Here is a 24,339-nt window from a genome sequence, read left to right on the forward strand (position 1 = left end):
CAAACTAACCACAGCTCCGAGCCTCAGGCTGGAAGCTGGAGGTGAAGCTCCTCCATCTACATTCCAGTCCCAAAAGAAGAGCGATGGAGGTCTCTACAGGAAGCATTGGTTGTGTTGCTCATGCACAACTAAACAGGGCTGCTACATCTTTCCACCTTCTCCAGTGTTTTCCTGGAACAGCTGGGGAGGGTTAAGGGGGCTGGGACTGAGGGAGCAGCAGAAAGTGAGTTTTTGAGCCTGTGCAGCATTAGGATAGCTCCAAGCACCACTCAGATCTCATTCCAAATCCTTGCATTTAGAGATGTGGCAGCAGCAGACACTGAACAGGGCAGATGGTACCTGGTTTTCTACCCTTGTTTGCTATCATGTTCCTTTTTTAGACTGTACATTGTTCAGAACAACAGAAGCACTTTGTTTATTCATATCCTCATCTCTCAGTAAGCCATAGATAAAACCAGAACACAAACAATCCCACACCATCCTTCTCTGCCTTATAAAAGCTCATGGCTGACACCGGCATCCCAGAGCTCTCAGCCTCTTATCTGTTATCAGTGTTTATCAGGCTGAAGGCTTTACCCAGCAGATGATGTTTACCAGCTAGAGATCAGTAAAAACCACACTGCTTTCTTCTAGCTGACCCCAGGGCATTGCCCAGCACTCATTTTCCTCACCACTGCAAACACTATGCCAGCTGTATGATGCTTCAGTTTTGTGTGATTCTCATTGCAAAAGATTTGCTTCCACCTGCTTTATTTCTAATGATGAAAGCAAAGGGTGTTCTAAATGATCTTCAGGTTCTTTACAACCCTAACTATTGTATGATTCTATGATTCTGTGTTTCAGCCTGGGGAAGAATACATCCTGGCAGCATCTGGGGGACAGAAGACAACAACACTGGCAAACTATGGAGAGAAAAATGTTCACCCTGGCTCATCTGTGTGCACAGGCAGATGCTATGTGGAGAAGCCCTCCACACTTCCAAACACAGAGCAAAACTACCTCCCAGCATCCTTGGACATCACCTTTGGGAGCACAGGACGACATGACTGGGCATGGTCCCCCCACCTATAGCAACGCATCATACTTGAGCAGATGTCCAAATTCTATGTAAATGAAAATGCTTATAAACCTCAACAAGCTGCTACTGAAGAATAGCAATGTAATCAAAGTAGAAAGCCCAGTGATGTCCTTCATCTGCCCCAAAGCATCAAACCACCTCCTCCACACAGTTCTCTTGATGCCCAGATCAGACTGCACCAGAATGCATCTTCCCATTTCCTTTTACTGTTTTCAGTTTGCTTGAATGAAACACTTGAAACCTGCTCACTGAAACATCCTAACTTTAAGTATCTATAAAAGACTGCAATAACATATCCTTGTTGATTCACTGAGATGATGCAGCCTGGGACACACATTCAGTGCTACCAGAACAGACTAACCCACACACCATCCCAACCTCAACTGCAATCAAAGGAAGTTTTTCCAAACTTCATTCCTGTATTTTAGCTTGATTTCAGAATCCAAAATCTTTCTTTTAACGGAAATTACTACCTTTAAAAAATCATGTATGAACAGACATCACAAGTGACTCTCAATAAAATATCTGCTTGTTTTCCTTTACAAGAACAATTTCATTAAAAGAGCTAAGCCCCCCCCCCAAAAAAAAAAAACAACCCAAATTCCACAATTTTTCGTTATCATAGACTCACAGACTGGTTTAGGTTGAAGGGACCTTAAAGCTCAACCAGCTCCAGCCCCTGCCATGGGCAGGGACACCTTCCACTGGAGCAGCTTGCTCCAAGCCCCTGTGTCCAACCTGGCCTTGAACACTGCCAGGGATGGGGCAGCCACAGCTTCTCTGGGCACCCTGTGCCAGCGCCTCAGCACCCTCACAGGGAACAGCTTCTGCCTAAGAGCTCAGCTCAGTCTCCCCTCAGGCAGGTTCAAGCCATTCCCCTTGGCCTGTCCCTACAGGCCCTTGTCCCAAGATCCTCTCCAGCTTTCCTGCAGCCCCTTTAGGCACTGGAGCTGCTCTCAGGTCTCCCCTTCAGGAGCCTTCTCTTCTCCAGGCTGCCCCAGCCCAGCTCTCTAAACCTGACTGCAGATTCACGTTTTAAGCCAAGAATTCACATGCTAAGCAGGCACTGTTAGGAAAACGTCTGCTGTTTGTTACAGTGGTACTAATTGAGGTGAAATTAAACCCTATTCAGTGCAAAGCACACACTTCTATACACACATATACTTACATGAAAAGAACTGAAACCATCATTCCCATGTTTCTTTTTCATGAAACATTTTCTTCTTCTCTTTAGTGTTTACTCACTCCTAAGTGAGACACAACCTACCTCGATCCCATGCTAAACTGGATGTTTTTAGGCTGTGGAAAAACCCAGGGAAATAATTCATCCTACAAAATCTGCCTAGAAATGGCTCTTTCAAATGGAAAAAATACTTTCCTGTCTTAATTAAAGGTTTGAGAAGCATTCAGTGAGACACAACCTGAAGAACATGAAAGCATCAAACCTATTCTGTGGCTGCATAAGAGATCTGGATCAGAACAGGAGGGGACTTACCTGCTATTTGTCTTTGACCCCTTATATCTGAGTCTATCACAGTCCTGGCTGCATTTGTTTTCAAAGGGAGCATGCAGAAATTCAAGACAAGAGGGGTTTTTTAGCAGTTCCCCAGTACCTAAGCATGTAATGGGTGAACTGAGAAGTTCCTGGAGCACTCTGATGCCCCACATCATGCCCATGAAAACCCACCTGAAAACTGGACAGCTCTGAAAATCCCAGCTAAAGCTGAAGGTCACATTAAAAGGTTTGAGAGTAGGATAGAGAACTGAGCACAACTCTCCATACCCCAAGCAAAAGGCTTCACTGCTCTGCAGAGGGATAGGTACAAACAGATACTTTACATATAAATTACAGCCCAACACAGCCAGGAGCTGATAAAACAAGCAGAGAAACTTGGATCCAGCAGAACTTCTGTACTGTGACTTATCTGCCACCAGCTCCACCAGCAGAAGCTGCTTCAACAAGACAGAGACCAATCTCCATCCCTGAATATAATCAGACAGGCCAGCATGCTCTCCTGGACATACAGGTACAGCGTCTTGGTAAAGAGTGGTTTGAGCACACTCTTTATCTCCACTGCTCCTGGGAGGAAGGGCACTTGGGAGTGCACTGCCTAATCTGTACTCATAGATGTCCTTACAGCTAACTGCATCTTATCATAGACTCACAGACTGGCTTGTGCTGGAAGGAACCTTAAAGCTCATCCAGTTCCAACTCCTGCCACAGGCAGGGACCCCTTCCACTGGAGCAGCTTGCTCCAAACCCCTGTGTCCAACCTGGCCTTGAACACTGCCAGCGATGGGGCAGCCACAGCTTCTCTGGGCACCCTGTGCCAGCGCCTCAGCACCCTCACAGGGAAGAGCTTCTGCCTAAGAGCTCAGCTCAGTCTCTCCTGTTCTGGCAGGTTCAAGCCATTCCCCTTGGCCTGTCCCTACAGGCCCTTGTCCCAAGCCCCTCTCCAGCTTTCTTGCAGCCCCTTTAGGCACTGGAGCTGCTCTCAGGTTTCCCCTTCAGGAGCCTTCTCTTGTCCAGGCTGCCCCAGCCCAGCTCTCTCAGCCTGGCTCCAGAGCAGAGCTGCTCCAACCCCTGCAGGCACAACAAATCAGATGTTTTGAAAGCACAGAACAGTTGTGGTTCTCCATGCAGATGATGTCAATGCTGCCTTTGGGTGCTGGAGGGTGAGCTTGAGTCAGCAGATCTGGCTGCTAGAATCAACTCCAACCCCACTAGGCAGAGCTCACACACAGGACAATCTCCTGCAGTCTGTTTCTTTGCCTGGAGGAAGATGTGGCTTGCTCCAAGCTAACAGCCAGTGCAGAAGCCAAAGCACAAGGTTAAGGATAATGGCAGCACTGGATGTGAGCTGAGGCTTCAGCTAAGAGGACAGTGGGACCAGAAGCCACTGCCTCTCAGTCTTTAATGGTTGAAGCAGTGACAAGGGCACTGCCCCCACTGAAGACAAGGAAGCTGCATGTTTTGACGATACAACAGGAGATGCATACTGATGGCCTGAGAACAGGGACAGACACTGCTTTTTTGGAGCTATTCACTGCTTCCCAGTCCAAAACCTGCAAAGCTACTGTAATATTCCCACCTTTATTTTACCCATCCGATGTTTAAGTCACCCAGTTCGGGCCCATCAGTACTTGATCACACATTCAGGTAACAGAAAGGAGGTGAGAGCTGTGAAGAGAGTATAACCGGTCTCTTTAAACACAAGCAGTGGATGAAAAGAGCCAACCCAAAATCATTTCCATTCCTGAAGCTTGCTGCAGGGTAGGAAACGTGTTCCCCACAAACGAGAGGATGTCATGTACCATGTGCACGTGGTTCACATCTCAGCAGCACCTGATACCTCCCATTCATGGCACCAGAGCTGCATCTGCTGACACTCACCAGGCGATTTGCAAGAGCGATGGTACACGCTGTTGCTTCAGCTTCTTGCTGACATTTGAGTTTGTCTGAAGTGGCCTTCTCAAACTTGGCTGTGAGCTTCCGCAGGTTCTCATTGAGGCGCTGCGCATGCGGACAAGGAGACAACAAGAGCACAGTCTTAAGGAAAACCCTTCTCCAGAGACCATTTCCCTCATGGGCAGTGCTGGCCAAGCTCCACCACCACACACAGCCCCACCGCTGCCAAGGGTGCAGCTGTTCTGCAGAGTTGTGGCATCAGGAGCCAGCACAGAGCAGTGATGTGCTGTGTTATTTTATGTGCTTGTAATTCACTTCCTCAGCACAGGGTCGAGGCAAAGAGCACATAAAGCTCCTTTATCTGGGGCTCTGCCCTAGTGTGAATTTAAACTGGGAAAGGAGGTCCCCTTATGACCAAGTACCAATGACTGGTGCTATGGCTGAGCAGTGAGAGGGCAGCTGAGAGAACAGAACTCCATGTTTCCTGATGCTGCAGCTCCCTTGGTCCCAGTGCAGCCCTCAAGGCTACCTCACCAAGTTGTATTTAAGTCCCCAAGGGATGCCTTGGGCAGCTGCAAGTATTGAACCATGTCCAAGCCATTCCTCTCACACCCTATTTCTAGAAGGGAATATAATGAGGGAATCAATAAAACTGTTCTGCTCCTGAGCATGTCCCCTGGGAGGCTCCTGCAGAGGAGCCCAACCAGCACTAGTTGGGATCATTCCACATGCAGGTTGGCTGCAAAGTGCTTTGGGGCCGAGAAGGGGCAGAAAGAGCCCGAACCACCTGGAGAAAAAGAGCCCTTTGCTTGGACAGATCTGTTCACACTCTGGTCTAAACCAAATCCAGAGCTGCCATGAGACCTTGGAACATTTCACTTCTGATAAGAGAAGTAATAATTGATTTTATCTGCACCCAATGCAAACGCTTAAGGCTTAACTGCTTGTAAATCACTTTGACACTGGTTGAGCTACACACCAGAAAAAAACCTGGAAATGGAAAAGGATCATATTAGGGATATCTGTAACTCTCCTGAATACTGGGGAACACAAAACTGTCTCTCCTTGACCTGCTTTAGAATTAATAACACAAAAAGGTTGTGTTTCTGCATGCATATGAATGTATGTGCAGATGTACACTTGTATATAGAGAATCCCATTACCCAAGCATGGTCTGATAAATGAGTACCTATGAGCTATGAAGAAGAGATCACACCTGCAGTACCCCACAGACACACACATCTGTGTGCAACTGTGAGTATACACCTTGCTTTTACATCTCCCCTCCCCAGAGTCATAGCAAACGTATTTCCCAGGCAGACAAAGCAGAGGGAAAGGTACTCAATATTCCTGACAATCACAACAGTCTCATTTATCACTAAAAAAAGGATACGTGACAGCTCAGGGCTCTGACGTGAGCAGGTATGAATCAGTCTCACATCAGTATCCAAGATACCCCAGCTTGGTAAGCAAGGATATATCTCCCCACACATCCCCCATGCTGAGCAGTGTCTCCTTACCCATGTGCAGAGGGGAAAACTCCCTAAACCGGGTAGTTCTGTAAGAGCACACAAGGGGAGCAGCAATAACCAACCCAGAGACTGTCATTTGCTTTAACATCATCATAAAGTTCAGGCATTAAAAGCTTTGGAAACAAGCAGCATAACGGCATAGGATACGTTCCCCAGCACTATTTTACATCTGAGATGTGAAAATTAGAGGCTAATTTCAAGGCCAGGTTGGACACAGGGGCTTGGAGCAAGCTGCTCCAGTGGAAGGGGTCCCTGCTCGTGGCAGGGGTTGGAAATGGATGAGCTTTAAGGTCTTTTCAGCCAAAGCCATTCTATGATTGGGGAGATTGGGATGATTCTTAAGGTGCAAGCAAGGCTGGAGAAGAACAGATGAAATGTAGAAAGCAGCAATAAAAGGGACAGAAAAGACTACAGTCTTTAGTGTGGGGGTGGTGAGGCACTGGAACATGCTGCCCAAAGAAGTGGTGAATGCCCCATCCCTGGCAGTGTTCAAGCCCAGGTTGGACAGAGCCTTGGGCAACATGGTCTAATGTGAGGTGTCCCTGCCCATGGCAGGGGGCTGGAACCGGATGATGTTAAGGCCCTTTCCAACCCAAACCATTCTGTGATTCTGTGATCCCCTCCCTGCCCTTACAATCCCACAAGTGCAGAGAAACAAAGCGGAGCTCTCTCCCCAGGCAGTGACTGGTGTGATGGGTGCCACCACGGGGCAAGCACTCACAGCAATTTTGGCCTTGATGCTGGCCAGCTTGTCCTGGGCAACTGCCAGCTCTGCATTGGCTTTGCTGAGCGCCTGCCTCTTGGGCTGCACCTCGCAGAACACGGTGTGGAAGCGCACGATGTTCAGCACCCAGGAGCAGAGGCCGGCCGCGGCCAAGGACTTGGTGGTCACGAATTCAGGCTTGAACTTGGGGTCTTGTAGATAGGGCTGAAGAGCTTTGAGGCAGTTCTCATGGATGTTCTCCTTATCGAACTTGATCAGGGAGTCCAGGAAGCCATCCACTCTGGCCATGGCGATTTTCGCTGCTTTCCAGCTCCTGTCCTTGGGAATCCTTCCTCCCGGAGCCATCAGCACCATCACTGCTGCGGTGACATTGCTGACAGCTGAAGGCGGTGACCCAAAGGACCTCAGCTCTGTCAGATTCTTCTGAAAAGGGGAAAACAAGGTTGTTAGCCAAAAATGAATGGGTTTTCTTTTTGCTTTGCCACTAACAGAGCCAGACTTCCAAGCTATCAATCTGATAAATTGGGTTTCTCTTGGCCTGAACATCGCAGCCTTTAAATCACCACTATGCATGCTTACAGCACAGGTGCTCAATTCCCTGCATCCAGCTCCTTAAATCCTACTGGGACCAGTGCAGTGCAGCATTCCTTCCCAGACTACCACTCCTTCTCTGCTGCCAACCCGGCTACCCTGGGGAGCAGGAGGTTTTCTGCCTCCTCAGAAGATCACTATAAGGAAAGAGGAAGCCTTTCCAAATAAATACCCCTCAGCCCCAATAAAGCTGCCTTGCAGAGCTGCCCTTCAGCTCAACTGCTCCCTGTGCCAGACACACATCCCTTAAGGTCTTGTTGAATTATTTGTGTGCACCCGTGTTTTCACAGGACTATCACCCAGCCCAAATGTAGGAACTTTAACCAAGAACCTTCAGCAGGAGAGCAGCTGTAGAATCCCAGACTGGTTTGTGCTGGAAGGAACCTTAAAGCTCACACAGCTCCAACCCCTGCCATGGGCAGGGACACCTTCCACTGGAGCAGCTGCTCCAAGCCCCTGTGTCCAACCTGGCCTTGAACACTGCCAGCGATGGGGCAGCCACAGCTTCTCTGGGCACCCTGTGCCAGTGCCTCAGCACCCTCACAGGGAACAGCTTCTGCCTAAGAGCTCAGCTCAGTCTCCCCTGTTCTGGCAGGTTCAAGCCATTCCCCTTGGCCTGTCCCTACAGGCTCTTGTCCCAAGCCCCTCTCCAGCTTTCCTGCAGCCCCTTTAGGCACTGCAGCTGCTCTCAGGTCTCCCCTTCAGGAGCCTTCTCTTGTCCAGGCTGCCTCAGCCCAGCTCTCTCAGCCTGGCTCCAGAGCAGAGCTGCTCCAGCCCTCGCAGCATCCAATGTAAAATGTCTCTTATGAACAAGCTCAATGACATGGAACCAACCATGAGCACAGACAAGGCCCCCAACATGCCCTTCTCCACTGCGTGTGCCCTGAGCAGCTCAGCACACACTACATGGGCTCTCCCCAGCCCCACATGTGGTGGGGCTGCTGCTCAGGGTGCTGGGAGGGCTCCAGCAGAGCAGCCAGTCTTTCTAGCCTATATCTCTGTGGAACTGGGATGCTGAGCTGGTACTCTGGCTTCTTCTCTAGGGAAAGAGCACTTCCATGACATGACAGGAATGGTGATTCTATGACCCTGAATGGGAGGGAGGATGTTGCTGTCCTGGCCAGGCTACTAAGGAAGACCTGGGCATCACGGGGGTGCTGGTTTCTTTCCTTACTGCAAGAGTCTCCAGCACCACATGAAGAGGACAAGCCAGGTCCTCAGTGAGTGCCATGCTGATGAACCAGATAACAGGAGCTCTGCCCTCTTCCCTGATGGCACCGGTTGGTCCCATTTTCGCAACCATCAGATGTCCTTTCCCCCCACAACACAGAGGGGAGATATGGATTCCCACAGGAATCCTCACCCTACCTTGTTGAGTGTGTTCAGAGCTTCCTGGGCAGCTTCCAGGGCAGGCTCAGCTTTGGCCAGGTCCTCTTCACAGTCCTTCTGTTTCTGCTCAACCTCCTGGGTGATCAGTGCCACCTTCTGCTCTTCGTCATCGGCGATGGCCTTTTCCCTGCTCACTTTCTCCGTCTCCACCCCCACCACCTGGATCAGCTTGTCAGCATCATCATTCTTCTGCTTCAGCTCCACTTCTTGGGCTGCCAGCTTGGCCTTCAGTTCATCCACCTAGGGGGAAGAAACACACACGGGAGCACAGATACCCACCAACCTGCTCCCCCCCTGCCCAGCAGCATGGGCTCACACTCTAGAGGGGCTCAGTGGTACCCAAAAGCATGGCTGGCCTGTGTGTAAAGCAGACGATGCCCTGGGAGCACAGAAAAGCAGTATTCCTGGCTGTAAGCAGGATCCTACTGCTCATGGTGCTTGGGTCACAGCTGGAGTGCTCATGTGCACACCAGAGCAGCCTGCCAGTGGTGGGAAACCCAGCAGAGGAGACACCAGCACCAGCAGGGTGAGCTGCTGAGGATGTTGTCCCATCCCTGCTCAGCTGCCAGGGCAAAACAAACGTGGCTTTGAGCAGAATCCAATGGGAAGTAGGCAAAAGGTTTAATTTCAGGTGTATCTGAAGTGGATGCAGGGATTATACACTGGGATTACTTTTGTAAAGCCCAGGAGCCTCATCACAGACTAGGCATTGGCACGGAAGGTTCTTTCATTGTAAAGCCAAGCAGATCCAGCTTTGAACATGAGATCTGATGTTAAATCACAGTCCTAGGAAAGGCAGCGTGCAAGTGCTGTGCACGTGTGTTCTGCAGTGGAGATGACACAGTACAACCCACCCATTCTTCCTATTGCTTCCTAACCTTGACACTGGCAGAACGGAGCACGTGAAGGAGCTGTGCACCAGGTAACTGTGCACCCTGCCTCTCCCCCACCCCTCCATCCCCTGCCCCACACACACAGGGCAGAGGCAGCACCCCATGCGCTCCCTCACAACCATCAGGTCCTACACACTTGTGATAGGAAGGGCATTTTTCACATCTGGAAGATGACAGCTGTCAGGTACAGCCCTTGTCAGAGGGGCAGGGCTCAAGGGGCTTTACAATGCAGTATCACATGAGCTTGAGAAGAGATCTCTTCAGCCATCAGAACACATGGCAGTGGTGGCAGCTCCTCACACACTGTTCCACCGAGAAGCTGCTCACACCCAGCAAGGTGGGGACAGGCAGAAGCACTTGCATGGTGCAGGAGCTCACAGCAGCTCTCACCTGAAGACAAAGTCTCTTTCTAAACCCACCCCTTCCCATGACTTCACATGGGCTTTGTGCAGGCCACGGAAGCTTTCACTGTCCTGCTGTCCGGCCCATAAAGGGCTGCTTCAAGCTCCCGGGATACGTCTTTACCTGCATAAAATACTCACTAGAAAGGAAGTTGGACACTAGCTTTTGTTGATAATTCTGTCTTCACACCCAAAGAGAGCACAATTTGCAATCCTATATCCTGAAGCTTGTGACGTTTGGCCTCAGCTTGAAGGGGAGAGCAGTTTCTCTGCAGTCTCTTTGTGTAGTTGAACCATTGTCATCTCCTGCTGCCTGCAACTACAATGCTGCATTCACCAGGACAAAGACACGACTGTAAATCCAAATGACTCCGGGCTTATGGCACATAATCCCTTCAGCCGGCAAACTCAGTACCGGCTCCTTGCTCAGCTCCAGGCTTTCAGGGATTGCAGGAAATGGAAGTTTTGCTGATGATATGGCTTGTGACCTTCTGCCACCAAATCAGTGCTCATGTGCTGGGTACACACACAGATGGGGGCTATAGGGGTTGACATGAGCACAACAAAGCAAGCCAGGGATTAAAACCCATAAGCACTGAACAGAATGAGCAGATGTGAACTCAGCCCCAACGCAGCCTGTGAGAACAGGAAGCACCCTGACAAAACCTGCTTTCAACCAAGCACATGAGCAATGAAAGGGAAAAGGATTTGCTCTAACATTGTCAGGACTGAAGTGAGCAAAAGGCTGAGTAAGGCTTTGCCTGACAGAGGTATTTGGAAGCCCAAATGTGAAGGCTCCTGCCCAGCCATGGGCTTGGGTTCCGTGTTAAATTCCCAGTGGAAAGAATGCAAGTTGGAGCTGTGATATGTACCCCAAGGCTCTGCTGGACCAATAGACCTCACCACATTGGGGGACACATGGTGGCCTCCAGCCTCCCCTAGCTACAGCAGGCCTTTGCAACATGAAAGGAAACAACTGTTTTCCCTAGAGAGGCTAAAGCTCAAACGCAGCTCAGTGAGGACAACTGCAGAGTGTTTGTGCAATGGAAAGAGTGAAATGGGAGCTGTACCTCAATAACCTCTCACTGTCGTTACAGAGGCCCTGGAGGTGACACAGGGAATATACACTGACTAATTTTACTCTTCCACTCCCACCCCTTCAGCACAGCAAACAAGTTCCTCTAAATGCTGCCTTCACACCCACCCCAAAACCAGTCTGGCATTGGACCACACTGTGTTGTGGAGCCGCCACAGACATGTGCTTTATAAATCACCACCCAGGCACCCCACAAAGGAGTAGTTACCACATCCAGGGGAGGGCAGAAAACCACCCTTGACTTTTCCAGTGTCTGCCAACACTGGTGAAGGCAGAAGATGCTTTTTGGGTAACACGTAGCAGGTAAGCAGAAGAAAGTAAGAGCTACAAGGGAATAACAGTACAAGGAGGTACTGCGGTGGCATGGAAAAGGGCAGCAGAATGTCCTCCCCAGAAGAAGAGACAGTGCTATGAACCTCCTTCCCATAGGCAACATCAGATCAAGGCGTGAACGACAGATCCAGCATTCATGTGCCTTAGCATGTGAAATATCATTATGGGCCACAAAGAGTACTTTGTCCCAGACAGTGCTAACAAATATGGAAAACCTGTAAGCAGCTTCCTCAGTCCATGACAATCTGCTAAGCAACTAGCAATATGAAGTAGAAAGGGAAAGAGCAAAGCAAATGAGAGATTCAAGGGATTCATAGTAATAGATGTACTATGACTGCAACACGGAAGGAGGAAGTGCTTGCTTAACACCAGGAGAGCATAAGAAGAATAATTCAAGAACAGAAAAGCTGGAGGGCAGGCTCCCAAAAGACTCATTTTATCTGATTGTCCTTGCCTTGTTCCAAGAACACCAAATACCTCACAAAGGTCAGCAATTAATTGATAGAGCAAGTGAGCCCTGAATCTGGGATGCAGTGATGCAATCCTAACCCAAGTCATCCTAAAATTACTCACGCTGAGCTCTGAGCAGAATGCTGACCTCTTCAGAGCAAGCCTCTGAAAAACAAATTACTCATCGCACACAGCTTCCACATCTGTTACGTCCTAGGAACTGGAAGCCAGCTTTTGCTTCTCTGAGTGCTGAGGACAGCCTCTGTCTTCATGGAAGGACAGTTGGGCTTGTAAGGTAACAAAACAGGTTTCTTTTAGAAGGAAGCTGCTCGAGGGTATCAAGAAGTCCAGATCCCAAAAGACAAAAATAGAGCATGGGAGGGGGAGCTGAGTAAAAGGAAGGGGAGAGGTTGTGTTGAACTGCAACAGCAAAGTCACAAAGTACTGGCCTCATGCTGAGGCCAAACTGAACAGTCTATACAAACACATACACCTCATCATGAACTTGTCCTAGCATCCCAGCAGCAGGAATCTGGAGAATGCTGCTGATGGGAGCACTAGTCCTCAGAGTTCAGGCACAACCTGGCCAAACCCAGGTATCAAAATCCTCCCCCTTTGCTTTGAATACCCACAGTATTACACTGAATTACATTCATTACAGAACACAGCCTGGAGATGACACACAGAAGACTTGTCACATCCTCAGCACCAAGACCAGTCATTTCCATGGTGAAAATAAAGTTCAGGCTTTTAAATCCATATGCAAGATTGAACATTCTGGTATGATTCCCAATACGTATCTACCCTCTGGTTTCAAATCAACAGCAGTTTTGACAATTGCACACATCTGATAATTTAGGCGTTTAATTTTAGGCCCCCAATGTTAATTTTAGATTCAAATTTGACATATTTGTCCTCACTGCTCTGCATTTTAATCAACTTCACAAATAGGCACTTCTCGCCTTGCAACAACAAACCTTCCAAGACCCACAGGTTCTGTGGCTTCCTATCTCCTCCCAGTCCTCCACCAATACTTAGAATCTGTTTTATGGCTCCTCAGAGAATGCTTGCCTATGTAACACCCATATGAAGATATACATGAAGAATACAGAGTGGTCCCTGTATCTGACACTACAGGAACTTGTCTCCTCTCAAAAGGTTATTTTATATCAGTTGCTCCCAATGGAGAACAGACCGAACCCATCTTGTCCACCACTGGGGTGCCATCAAAAGCAGCAATGTCCCACAGCTCAGCAGAATTATTTGCCTCTATAGGTAAGGTAGGTGTAAGGCCTGCTTTGCATTGAGGGCATGCACTCCTTGCTTTGCTTGGCATCACTGGTTGTGGTGGGTGCTGTTCATCCTCAGCTGCATCCTTACAAAGGAGATGCTATAACCTGCAAAGGGGACATGAAACATGCCCACTCTCCTCTTATGTCCCTAAAGACCTGTCCTTACCATGAAAGAAGCAACTGCTTAAAGTAAGACACAGACTGCTAGAGTTGAGAGGCACTAATAAAGCCCATACATCACCCTCCAGTAAGGCAACTGTCCTATTGAGTGTGACAGACATGACTAATGTTCCCAGCATTATCCAGAAGATCTATAAGGAAGGGGATGAACCTGCTAGTCCTCCGTTCATGTCAACCCCCACATTTCTTTGGAGCAACTTCAGGACAGGCCCATTTGCCACAGTAGAAGCTTGTAAATGAACATTTGTGAGAGTGAATAGAATATGAAATGGAGAGAAAAACAGGAGTTTGGGAACAGAGGTAGAGAGCAAAGCTCTGAAAGGCAGCTTGTGCACTGCAAAGACCTCATTTAAATACTCAGAAAAACTTCTACTTGTGTTGCTTTATAGCAGGGGGATTTGGGGATGGCTAACCCACATTTCAAACATGCATTAATTTTCCTTAAAGATGGATAGAACAATGCAAGGGAAAATGATCAACTTCATTTTAAAAGGATGTTCTATTTAGTTTGAGAGGGGTTTTGCTGAAGTTATTGTAGATGTCCTGAATGCAAATCCATAGATCACTGATCTTCCTGTATTTTATAAGCTATTTTGCCAGCACAGCTGATATTGAACCATCAGAAGAAGATGCACAGAGCCAACTGGATCCTTACCTCCTTTTATTTACCTTTTATTTACCTTTTATTTTAACTCACGGTTACCATTCAAAAAGCAGAGATCAGACACACATGGAATCAGTGGGGTTGGAAGAGACCTTTAAGATTATCAAGTCCAACCATTGCCCCAGCACTGTCAAGGGCACCACTAACTCATGGCACTGAGGGCCTTGTCTTCTCCTTCCCAGTACAGACCATCGCTTCTGCTCCTCCAGGAGCCCAGCTCAAGCCAAGATCTAACATAAATTTTACCTCTTGTACAGCTTCAGCCCATAAAGTTCTCCTCTGAACCAGGATGCAGAGATGTCCCTAACAGAGAAACAGGGAAAACCATCAGCTTTTAACCCAAAGGGTTTGCTTACTTGTGCAGATGTGCTTTTGAGCTTCTCCAGACCATTCTCCAGGCGCTCCATTTTTGCCTTTAAATCCTTGCCCTTTTTCAATAGCAAATTCTGATACAGTTTGATTTGCTCAAGGAATGACTTTGGAGTGGTGTAGTTATATCGCCGGTCATTGCTCAGATACAATCGGGATACCTCGTTGACACTTGTGTGGACATAGGCCATGAATTTGCTTATTGAGCCTTTCAGTGAATCCTAAAGGTAAGATAAGAAGACAAGGAGAAACGATTTGAAACAGAACAACTATATATAACACACTCCTGGGCTGGATAGAAAGGAATTTATTAACTTTTTATTCTGCTGTAGCAAAATCCAGGATGTAACATCTAAGTTGATCCCTTTTCACTTCTTATCTCTAAAATAACTTTGACTGCTCATGTACTTTATGCCTGTCTTTATGTCTTTTTATCTCATGCTTTATCTCATTCCAGGCAGATTTTCTTGCATTTAGCTTTACAAAATAACAGCCTTTTAAGTATAAATTTGGGCTTTTCTTCTGTACAAATGGGGAAAGTGCAAACTCAGAAAATGAAACAGTGCAGACTTTATTCTTCCCAAATCCTGCCCGGAAAAGCTAAACAAACAGAAATGAATCTCTTTTAGTCTAGAAGCAGGTTGTCATCAGTGAGAACTTGACATAATTTGCCCTTGAGAATTACAGACACTCAGACACAGCAGTGAAAAGTTCCCTGCAATAATTACAAGCATTAGGTTATTTCTGGGCTGTTTTGTCAGGTGCCTCTTGTTAGCAAAGCAGTCATTTCACTGGCAACACCATCAGTGTCCAAGCACACACGTGTGGTGCCCATGGCCATACCTCTGCTAAGGCCCATGGGCTTCTCTGAGATACACAGAATCATAGAATCAGTTGGGTTGGAAAAGCCCTTTCAGGTCATCCAGTCCAACCCTTACCCCAGCCCTGCCAAGGCCACCACTAACCCATGGCACTGAGGCCTCGTCTCCATACTGTGTGCACACTTGCAGGGACACTGACTGCAGCCCTGCCCTGGGCAGCCTGTTCCAATGCCTGAGCACCCTCTGGGGCAGGAATTGTTCCTCAGCTCCATCTAAACCTGCCCTGGTGCAGCTTGAGGTTGTTTCCTCTTGTCCCATCCCTTGTTCCTTGGGAGCAGAGGCCAGCCCCTCCTGGCTCCGTCCTCCTGTCAGGTGGTTGTATGAAATACACACCATACTTGAAGCATGGTTCAATGAAGGTGAACAGCAGTACCAGCAGTTCCTCACTGAACAGTCGCCCAGATGTCCTGGGTAAGTGTTGGAAGGCAACCAAGGTGAGCAAACCCTTCCAGCCCTAACTGTTTCCTGAGTCTATGACTCTGCAACACTCCTCACAGTGTGAGACACTGCTTGCAGGAAGAGAGGGACAAAACCACATGCGGCTGCTGCCAGCACCATGCGCCCATGGGTGACCAGCACAGGAACCCCATAGAGGAAGCCAAGCCCAGGCGCAGCTCAGACGCTGGCAGGTGAGGAGCTCACCTCCACGGCCTCTGTCTCCCGCAGGAAGCGGAGGCTGACGGACTCGAGGGCCTCCCGTGGCCATTCCTGGAACCAGTCTATGGCCACGCAGCTGACGATGGCCGGGAACCTCCTGCTGCGGACACGGAGCCTGCTGCCGACTGGGGAGAAGCACAGCGCGACCTGCAGAGGCAGGGGAGGAGAAGGGGAGAAGACATGGCTGGGAGCAGGCACCAGGCTCCAGCCCAGCCTGGGCTCTAGCAGCCACTTCCACACCACCAGCAACCTCTGTGCTCAAGTCCTTGCCCTTCACACCAGCAAACCTGGCCTGGGAAAGGCATAATCCAGCAGCAAACAGTTTTATTCTTTTCAACAAACCCAATTAAATGCTGTGCATCTCTATGCGCATGCTTTCCAGGCTGCAGATGGGGTCTAATATAACCACAGTTCCCTGCTTTAGCAGTGACACAAAGCTGCACCCAGCAGGAAACTGGCATCCAGATTCAAGTGGTGCAACCAGAAATTAAAGTGAATGGATCTAAACTCTCCTGGCTTTGTTCCCCAAAGGCCAGCATTGAGGTGGCTCAAACTCAAAACCTGCTTTGAGCAGAATGAGAAGTTTTTGTTTTTAAATAGAGCAATCTCAAATCAAAGCAGCACAGGAATAAATCGAATTGTGAATGTGCTCTCCCTGCTCAATACAGTTTTGCACAGCAAGTCCTTTGCCTTCCAGGCTTTCATTTCAGTCTGAGTTGAAGATAATGGTGCAGTGTTGGTGGGTCTGTGGGGAATCTCTCGTCAAGGGGCTCTTACTCTCCTGCTCAGCATCCTCCTGCACCATTTCTCCTTCCCCCAGTCTTCAGGGCTCTTCCCTTACCCTCCTGCCTTGCCCTGCAGGCTGGGAGCCTCATGCCCCTCATAGCCAGCCTGCTCAGCTCCTCTCATGGGTGCATGAGCTCTTCTTTTTCCAGAAGGAAATTCCCCATCAGGGTGTAAAGTCAGGTGAAGGCAAAGAATCTTTCCTCTTCACTGCCCCTTCACCAGCTTTAACAGCAAAATAAGGCCCAAGGACCAAAATCTGCCAAGGCCATTGGTCCCAGTTTGGATTTACAAGCTCTGCTAATGTGGCACAAAGAAGAACACAGACAAGTTGCCAACGTGCAGTGGAGCAGCAATACCTGAACAAGGGCCAGTGTGGGAAGCAGTGCATCTCACTCAATGCATCATCCCTCTCCCACTTGTTAGCCCTGGCTGGTAAGTGCATACATAGGCTTGCAAGTGCCATGGGGCAGGCTGCTGTCAGCCCAGACATCTCCATAAGGTGTCACCACCTCCACCATGGGCCAAGATCTGGTTTTTAGAGGCTGCCAAAGCCAGCCTGTAACAAAACTGCTTCTGTTTTCATTTCAGAAGAGAGAGCTGAACTCAAAGCTACTGCTCCTCTGACATGGCCACTGCTTGCTCACACACAAGGGACAGACACATTGGAATCCTTTCTACACCTTCAAGCACAAGCCTCGGGCACCTTTGTGTTCCTCTTTCAGGAAGCTCTCTGGGTACAGAAGCCCTCTTCCGCACCTATCCTGCTCTCTCTCAAGACCCTGAGGTCAGTGTGTTGGTGCTCATGTTCCACTGGGCCATGCTGCTCTCAAAAGTCCAGCATGCCCTGGGCAGGAAGGGCTTGATCAGCTTTCTGAATGGAGCATGATGCCATCACACAATGCTGGGGAGAATAAACAGCACTTCCCAGCTGACCCCATCCATCTGCTCTAACACACTGCTCAGGAGAAAGGCAGACAAGGAAAAGGGCTCAGCCTCAAATAAATCACATTCACACTGCCCTTCCAGTGTACTTCAGTAGTGAACAGGAATATAACCAGGCAGAGGACAACCAAGGTGCTCTAAGAGCTACAAAACAGCATCAGTGCTCATCAGAAATTCCCCTCCACGCTGAGAAAGAGAGAGAGTAGGACAGGATACCATCTCCTTGGGCCTCTATACTGTGTATGGTCCTCCAATTTTCCCTCACAAATCAACTCTCCAGCTCTTCCCCACCCTAAATGTGCACCCACCTACACCAGAAAGGGAACAGGACACCCTATACCTCTGTGAACGTGTCCCACCAACGCCAACCAAGCAGTGAGTAAGGAAAAGGATATGCTTTCATTGAGCAAAAGTCAAGTATTCATTCACTGCCTGGTCGCTACCTCCCTGCTCTGGGACCACAGTGCTGTGCAGTCCTGCAGATGGGTAAATACCTTAGGAAGAGTCTAACTCCTTCTTGCACTGTACTTTCTCCATGTGCTGGGCATACCTGGGAAGTCCTGAAACTGTTTTGGGATCTCAGGACATATTTACAAAGCCTTTCTACAGAGCTGGAGTGGAAGAGATCCTGTAAGCATGCTGTGTCCCCCTCAGTGCCTGGCTAGGAATTATCAACGACATGAAGACCCTCAGTGCAGTTTTTCCAAGCAGCAAGACCCAGTCCTGATGTACCCCCACTGAATCTCTGCATATGGCTCTGAAAATGGGAAGGCTGGTCCTGCTCAGCTTTTCAACTCCCATCACTTTCTAAAGCCCAAGAAGTGATGGCAACACCCAGCATTTCCTATGCTTTAGTATTGCATGTGGCAAGAACCTCAGCTCAGTTCATGACCAGGCAGAAAAGCCTTCCAGGCTGCAGTCTGACCTCCCCACAAGGCAGCCCAAAGTGTCCCCATGTGGTGTCCCTGCAGCAGGGTCAATGGTGAGGACACAGACTCCCTCCAAACATCTCACCTTCAACTGTCGTCGTACGCGCTCTATGAAGAACTTCCAGCAAGTCTCCTTGGAGTCCACCAGCCCCCGGTCTTTGACTTCATTCCTCACACTGCTGATGATGTTTTCAACTTCATCATCAGGAAAGAGATCCGGTATTTCACCTAGGAAAAGAAGATCCATGTTGGTTTTCTGCTCTGGGTTTTGCTGTGGTCTCAGAGCACAGGGAAGCAGCTCAGTGCATGAGGTGCCCATGGGCTCCAGTATCAGCAAGGTGGCACAGGTCATACTGCTGATGAAGAAACACTTGTGAGAGCAAACTTCCTTATGAAGGCACAAGGTAAAAAGATGTAGAACAAAGTCAAAGAACACAAAGTCCACTTTTCTTCAGACCTACAGCACTAATTAGAATACAAAGCCATTATAATTCAAAACCAACCAGGCCATACACGATCATGAAATCATTTTAGGTTGGGAAATGAATGTGTTACACATCCAGTTCCTGCGGTTGTTCAACACCAGGTCCAGCAGTGGTCAAATTACTCCCAGATCACGAAAACATCTTCAGATCTTTGAAAAACTGTTAGAAGGTAATAGTTCTGCTTGCCAAAATGTACCAAACCAAGGTTTTTATAGTGGGGCTTTAATATATCATCTATTCACTACCTTTCTGGCTTCTGATCTGATTGAAACCATTGTTACTGAGCAAGACAGTACCAGTATGAACACTAATCACTTAGGTAATGCACTCATGAGAAATCTGCTCACTGATTAGAAGGACTAAAATGTGTATTTTGTTCTAGCTGCTTAGGTGATGAGAAGTGAAACAAGCATGCAGATAGCCAAGAGCAGCCAGAGCCATCCACAGCACCCGCTGGGCAGCAGGAGCTCATGTCCTGGGAAGTCACAGTCCCTTCAGGGTCTCTTCCTCCTGGAGCTTGTATGAGGACTCTGCCCTGTCCCTAGACCCCCACATAGCAAGCACAGTTACAAAAGAACACCCTTCAAAGCCACCACAACCTGGACATCCCAAAGCCAGGCTGCTCTGCCTGCCCCTTGCTGCAGGACACTGAAGAGCTTCACCCCGAGTCATGAGGTGTTTGTGTCACCTACACACACAAGAGATGGGAGCTACTCACCACCCTCCACAACAACCCCTGTTCTTACTCCTGGTTACAAAACCATCACAGGCAGAGCTTGCTTGCTGCTGATATCAGATGGCAAATTTATAGCCACATATGTCAACTCTGGAGTTACTCACAAGCTATCACTCCACTGTGCTGTCAGCTCTCCACCCCTCACCATCCATGGAGGTCACCTGAACCAGCTGGTATCTTCACACTCCCAACTCATAAATAAGGCATCAACAACTGCAAGTACTCCAATCAAATATTCTAGCCAGGAACAAACTTATTAGGTAACTAGAGCGAGGATGCATGGGATCCTTAGGTCAAACTCCTCATCTGTCAATACATTCCTTTAGCTCCGTCCTCAGCTGCAGTATCACAACAGACATGACACATAGCAACCATATGGAGTATACCATAAAGTATGGAAAAATTGGCTACAGGACATCAGAAGAAAAAAGTCTACCAGATGATGGAGCGCATCCTCACCAAAGAAACCTTAGCACTGTTTTTACTCTAGAGCTTAACCCATCTATATTCTAGCTTACTTCATAGATTGCCCTTCTGCATAACCTACAACTACAGATGCTACCATGAGCAAAACTACATTGAAAAGGGGGAGAGGGGAAATGAAAGCAGCAAGAGACGTACCTGATGCTAAGAAGTCATTCACTAGCACCAAGAACTGCTCGTCCGCCACTTGCGCATCAGTCATGAGGAACACGGTGCCTGTGTTCTTCACACCAGCTTTCAGGTATTGGTTTGCCAGGTCTGCCTGGAGGTTGAAAAGGATTTAGGGGCTGCACGTACATTCTGCAGAGCATGGGCTGGGTACCACACCTACAAGCAGGACATTTTAGGATCTTCCCATTAACCAAGAACAAAGCAACTGCAATTCATTAGCATGAACCAGCCCTTTGGCCACTTTCCATCTTAATGCTGAGGCTTTCAGGTTATATGAGGGAAGACTATTGCTATCATCACTGTAAGACATTACCAAGGAAGACCTGACATTATGACCAGGTCTGTGTAATACAAAAATCAGAAGAAAGCCTTGGCCAGTACCACCAAAGGAAATTCCTGTGGCTGGAACACTCAGAGGTCAATGGATGTGAGTGAAGATATCAGACTGGGGTCTGCAAGGGGAGTTCATAAAGGCTCACTCTGCCCCAGGCTATGGGTGCAGTAGATCTCATACACAGAGGGGGAGGTTAAAGCACCACAGGGACTGGGAGAGACTGCAGCAACTGGAAATGTTGGTCCTTGATATCCCCTTCATTTCTTCAGTTGGGTATTCTCTTCCAGAGTCCAAGCATGGACTCACCCTTTGGTGACCAGTGATGCTGGCAGAGACCTGCTTGAATGGAAAAGCTGTTCCATTTCAAAGGGGACAGTGTCTTCCTAATGAAGGACACCATCTCTTTAAAATACAAGTTGTTTATAATATGGGAAAACCACCATCATCCCACTCGAACTCCTGTCCCTCCAAGCAGGATCCAAGACGTGCAAGGGCCCCTGAAGGAACACACTGGCCATTGTTTCAGCAACTCTTTTAAATGCAGCACATGCAAAGCTTCTGTTAAAGAATCATTTGTTACTTTCCTCACTGAGTGAACAGTGAATTATCTTCCACCTCCACAGACAGAGAAGCAGAGATGCTTTGCAAACAAGTGTATTAATTTATTATCTATTCTTGAGCTATGTTCCTGGTTGGGAGCATGGGCTTCCTCAAGAAACAGGCAGGTAGGAGCTAGAAAATCCCACAAGTGGGGCTTAAAAACACAAAAGGAGAGTTGCAAACAGGCAATGGATGGGGGCACGGGCTTGTGTGACATGGTGGTCACACAGGTCATCAGGTCGTGCCACTGCTGGGGAAGGAGCCCAAGGTTCATTGGCCATCACATCTCCCAGGCAGAATGGGGTGAAGTTCCTGAGTGTGGTTATTACACTTGAAATGAGAACCATTTTGCCAGCAGCTACAATTTTTAAACCATACCAGTGAGATTTTCAAATGCTAACTTCCAACTCCCAGGCAGAGGCACACGTTTTTGGAGTGACTCACACACCACTCAGCCCCTCTCTGACACAAAACACCAGAGGAAGAACTGGATATGATTGGGAAACTCTCCTCCTACTCTCTACTGCTCCTTCTCCACCTTGATATTACTCCACAACAGGTATCTCATGGATGAGCTCATTACCACATCTTGGTTTAAATTCTATTAAACCTAGAAACCAAGGCTTTTCTAGGGAATAATGAGGGTTCCTTAGCACAGCCCAGTACTAACATGAAGCCTTGGGATGGGATGGCCTCAGGCCTGGCCAGCTCACAGGACTGGCAGGGGATAATGGGTCTGTCTGCTCTGGGCAGACATACTTCGGCAAGGTATTTTGAGAGCCACTGCTCCTCTCCACAGTCCCATATCATGCTTGGAGCTTTTTAGCATCAGTGTCGTTACAATATGCAACAGGGCGAAGTTTTCAGGGCCAGTTCTGCTTTGGATTTCATTCCCCATCACCTCAGCCTTAAAAGTCACTTACCTTCAGCTCCGGGATGCCATAGCCTTTCCTCAGGGTGATCTGGAAAACCTCCAGGGAGCTAATGAAGGCTGCCAGCCTGGTCAGGCTCTGCTTGCCACTTCCACCTACCCCGACCAGCAGAGCGTTTCCTCTGGGGGACTCCAGGATACGGTTGATGCGGCAGCTAAATTGAAGCATCCAAAACCTCTCATTAATCACAGCATTTTCCTTTTGCTCTGCCCACTGCTTTTCAATACATATTTTATTCACTGAGAAATTGTATTCTGAATGGGATGAAAAATGTCAATCTGAGCGACGTGGCAGCAATCAATCCCCATCTCTGCTGAGACCTGTGCAAAGGACAGAGCTGATGAAAACCAGTCTGGTGGCAATTCAGACTCTGTTCAATTATTTTTGTTCACTTGCCAAGTCCGGCTGGACAGAGTTATTTTAAGGTGGAGGCCTGGACCTCTTTGCAGGGAAAAACACAGGCAAAAACTGGGGAGAAACCTCAAAGCTCTAGTGCACCTCCCCAGGAAACGTTTCTCTTCACCAAGTATTTGGGGTTCATGTTCTGTTTCATGTTCTGCTGTGCATTAAAGCGTGTTCATATATGTCTAAAAGGGCAGAAAACCTGTCTGGAAAACACAGTCCATGTTTTTTATTTATCCAAATCAACATTCTCATTCTTCAGATGAACTTGCTATTGTTTTCCAGGGCTGTTCCCATGGTAAGCTCTGTCTGCCTCCAGTTTATTCACCTTAAGAAAACACTGACATCCCCACATGTTACAACCCCAGGTAAGGGGAGGTTGGAGGATCCTACCCGTGAAAACCTCCCTGTGCTCTGCCTGACATGCCAGCACCATCCTTCACAGTGCTGCCTTTATCGAGCTCACTTAACCGAGTATTTTTCTAGCCTAATCTAATTAATTTTTCACATCAGACTGTGAGAAATATTGTACTGCTTTATTACAGCCCAAGTGTTTCCTGACCTATGTGCAGACTCCCACTGGCAGGGAAATTATACCCAGAAAAGCATTCCGGTTTGTGTGGAAAGCTTTAGAATTCCTGCTTTCAGTTCACGCAGCTAGCTCTTCCCAAAGATGACAGCATGGCCTATGTCTGTGGTGTGCTCCCAGGGCTGTGTGCTTTGTGAATCATGGCACGGTTTGGGTTGGAAGGGACCTTAAAGCTCACAGAGCTCCAACCCCTGCCATGGGCAGGGACACCTTCCACTGGAGCAGCTTGCTCCAAGCCCCTGTGTCCAACCTGGCCTTGAACACTGCCAGGGATGGGGCAGCCACAGCTTCTCTGGGCACCCTGTGCCAGTGCCTCAGCACCCTCACAGGGAACAGCTTCTGCCTAAGAGCTCAGCTCAGTCTCCCCTGCTCTGGCAGGTTCAAGCCATTCCCCTTGGCCTGTCCCTCCAGGCCCTTGTCCCAAGCTCCTCTCCAGCTTTCCTGCAGCCCCCATAGGCACTGGAGCTGCTCTCAGGTCTCCCCTTCAGGAGCCTTCTCTTGTCCAGGCTGCCCCAGCCCAGCTCTCTCAGCCTGGCTCCAGAGCAGAGCTGCTCCAGCCCTCGCAGCATCTCCATGGCCTCCTCTGGACTTGCTCCAACAGCTCCAGGTCCCTCTTATGCTGCTGCCCCAGAGCTGGATCAGGACTGCAGGGGGGTCTCATGAGGCTGACCTATTACTGTTACCTACATCCTCCAGGAAACTCCATGGAAGCAATCTACACAGATAAATGCTGAGATAAGATTACAAAGCCAGAAAATCCCCTTACACATGGCACATGGCATCCTCAAAAAGTACCAAGTTCATGGCAGGATTGACTTCATTGTAGTTGTCCAAGGCTTCCACAAGGATCTGGTTCAACTCCTCCCAGGTTGAAACTGGCCTATAGCAGGGTTCACTGATCCCTTTAGCAAAATGGCAATAAACATTCATTCGCTTGGTCTGCTCTAAAGTTTCCTCAATTTCCTGTAAAGAAATAATATATATACTTTGGAAACAGGGAAAGCACTAGGG

The 24,339-nt window shown here is 48.5% G+C and overlaps 1 protein-coding gene across 1 annotated transcript in view; it reads right to left on the reverse strand.

Moving 5' to 3' along the window:
- The window catches only part of DNAH9 (dynein axonemal heavy chain 9), a 170,770-nt gene that overhangs the window by 76,448 nt on the left and 69,983 nt on the right, over window positions 1–24,339 (reverse strand). Inside the window, exons 43-51 of the mRNA XM_034067817.1 lie at window positions 24,095–24,291; window positions 22,329–22,491; window positions 20,439–20,562; window positions 18,682–18,824; window positions 15,925–16,086; window positions 14,389–14,622; window positions 8,703–8,963; window positions 6,741–7,166; window positions 4,473–4,592 (exon numbers count right to left, since the gene is read on the reverse strand). Of these exons, the coding sequence (XP_033923708.1) occupies window positions 4,473–4,592; window positions 6,741–7,166; window positions 8,703–8,963; window positions 14,389–14,622; window positions 15,925–16,086; window positions 18,682–18,824; window positions 20,439–20,562; window positions 22,329–22,491; window positions 24,095–24,291 (1,830 nt within the window). The remainder of the gene's footprint in view (window positions 1–4,472; window positions 4,593–6,740; window positions 7,167–8,702; window positions 8,964–14,388; window positions 14,623–15,924; window positions 16,087–18,681; window positions 18,825–20,438; window positions 20,563–22,328; window positions 22,492–24,094; window positions 24,292–24,339) is intronic.

This window comes from Melopsittacus undulatus, chromosome 11 (genome assembly GCF_012275295.1).
Source record: "Melopsittacus undulatus isolate bMelUnd1 chromosome 11, bMelUnd1.mat.Z, whole genome shotgun sequence".
Lineage (NCBI taxonomy): Eukaryota > Metazoa > Chordata > Aves > Psittaciformes > Psittaculidae > Melopsittacus > Melopsittacus undulatus.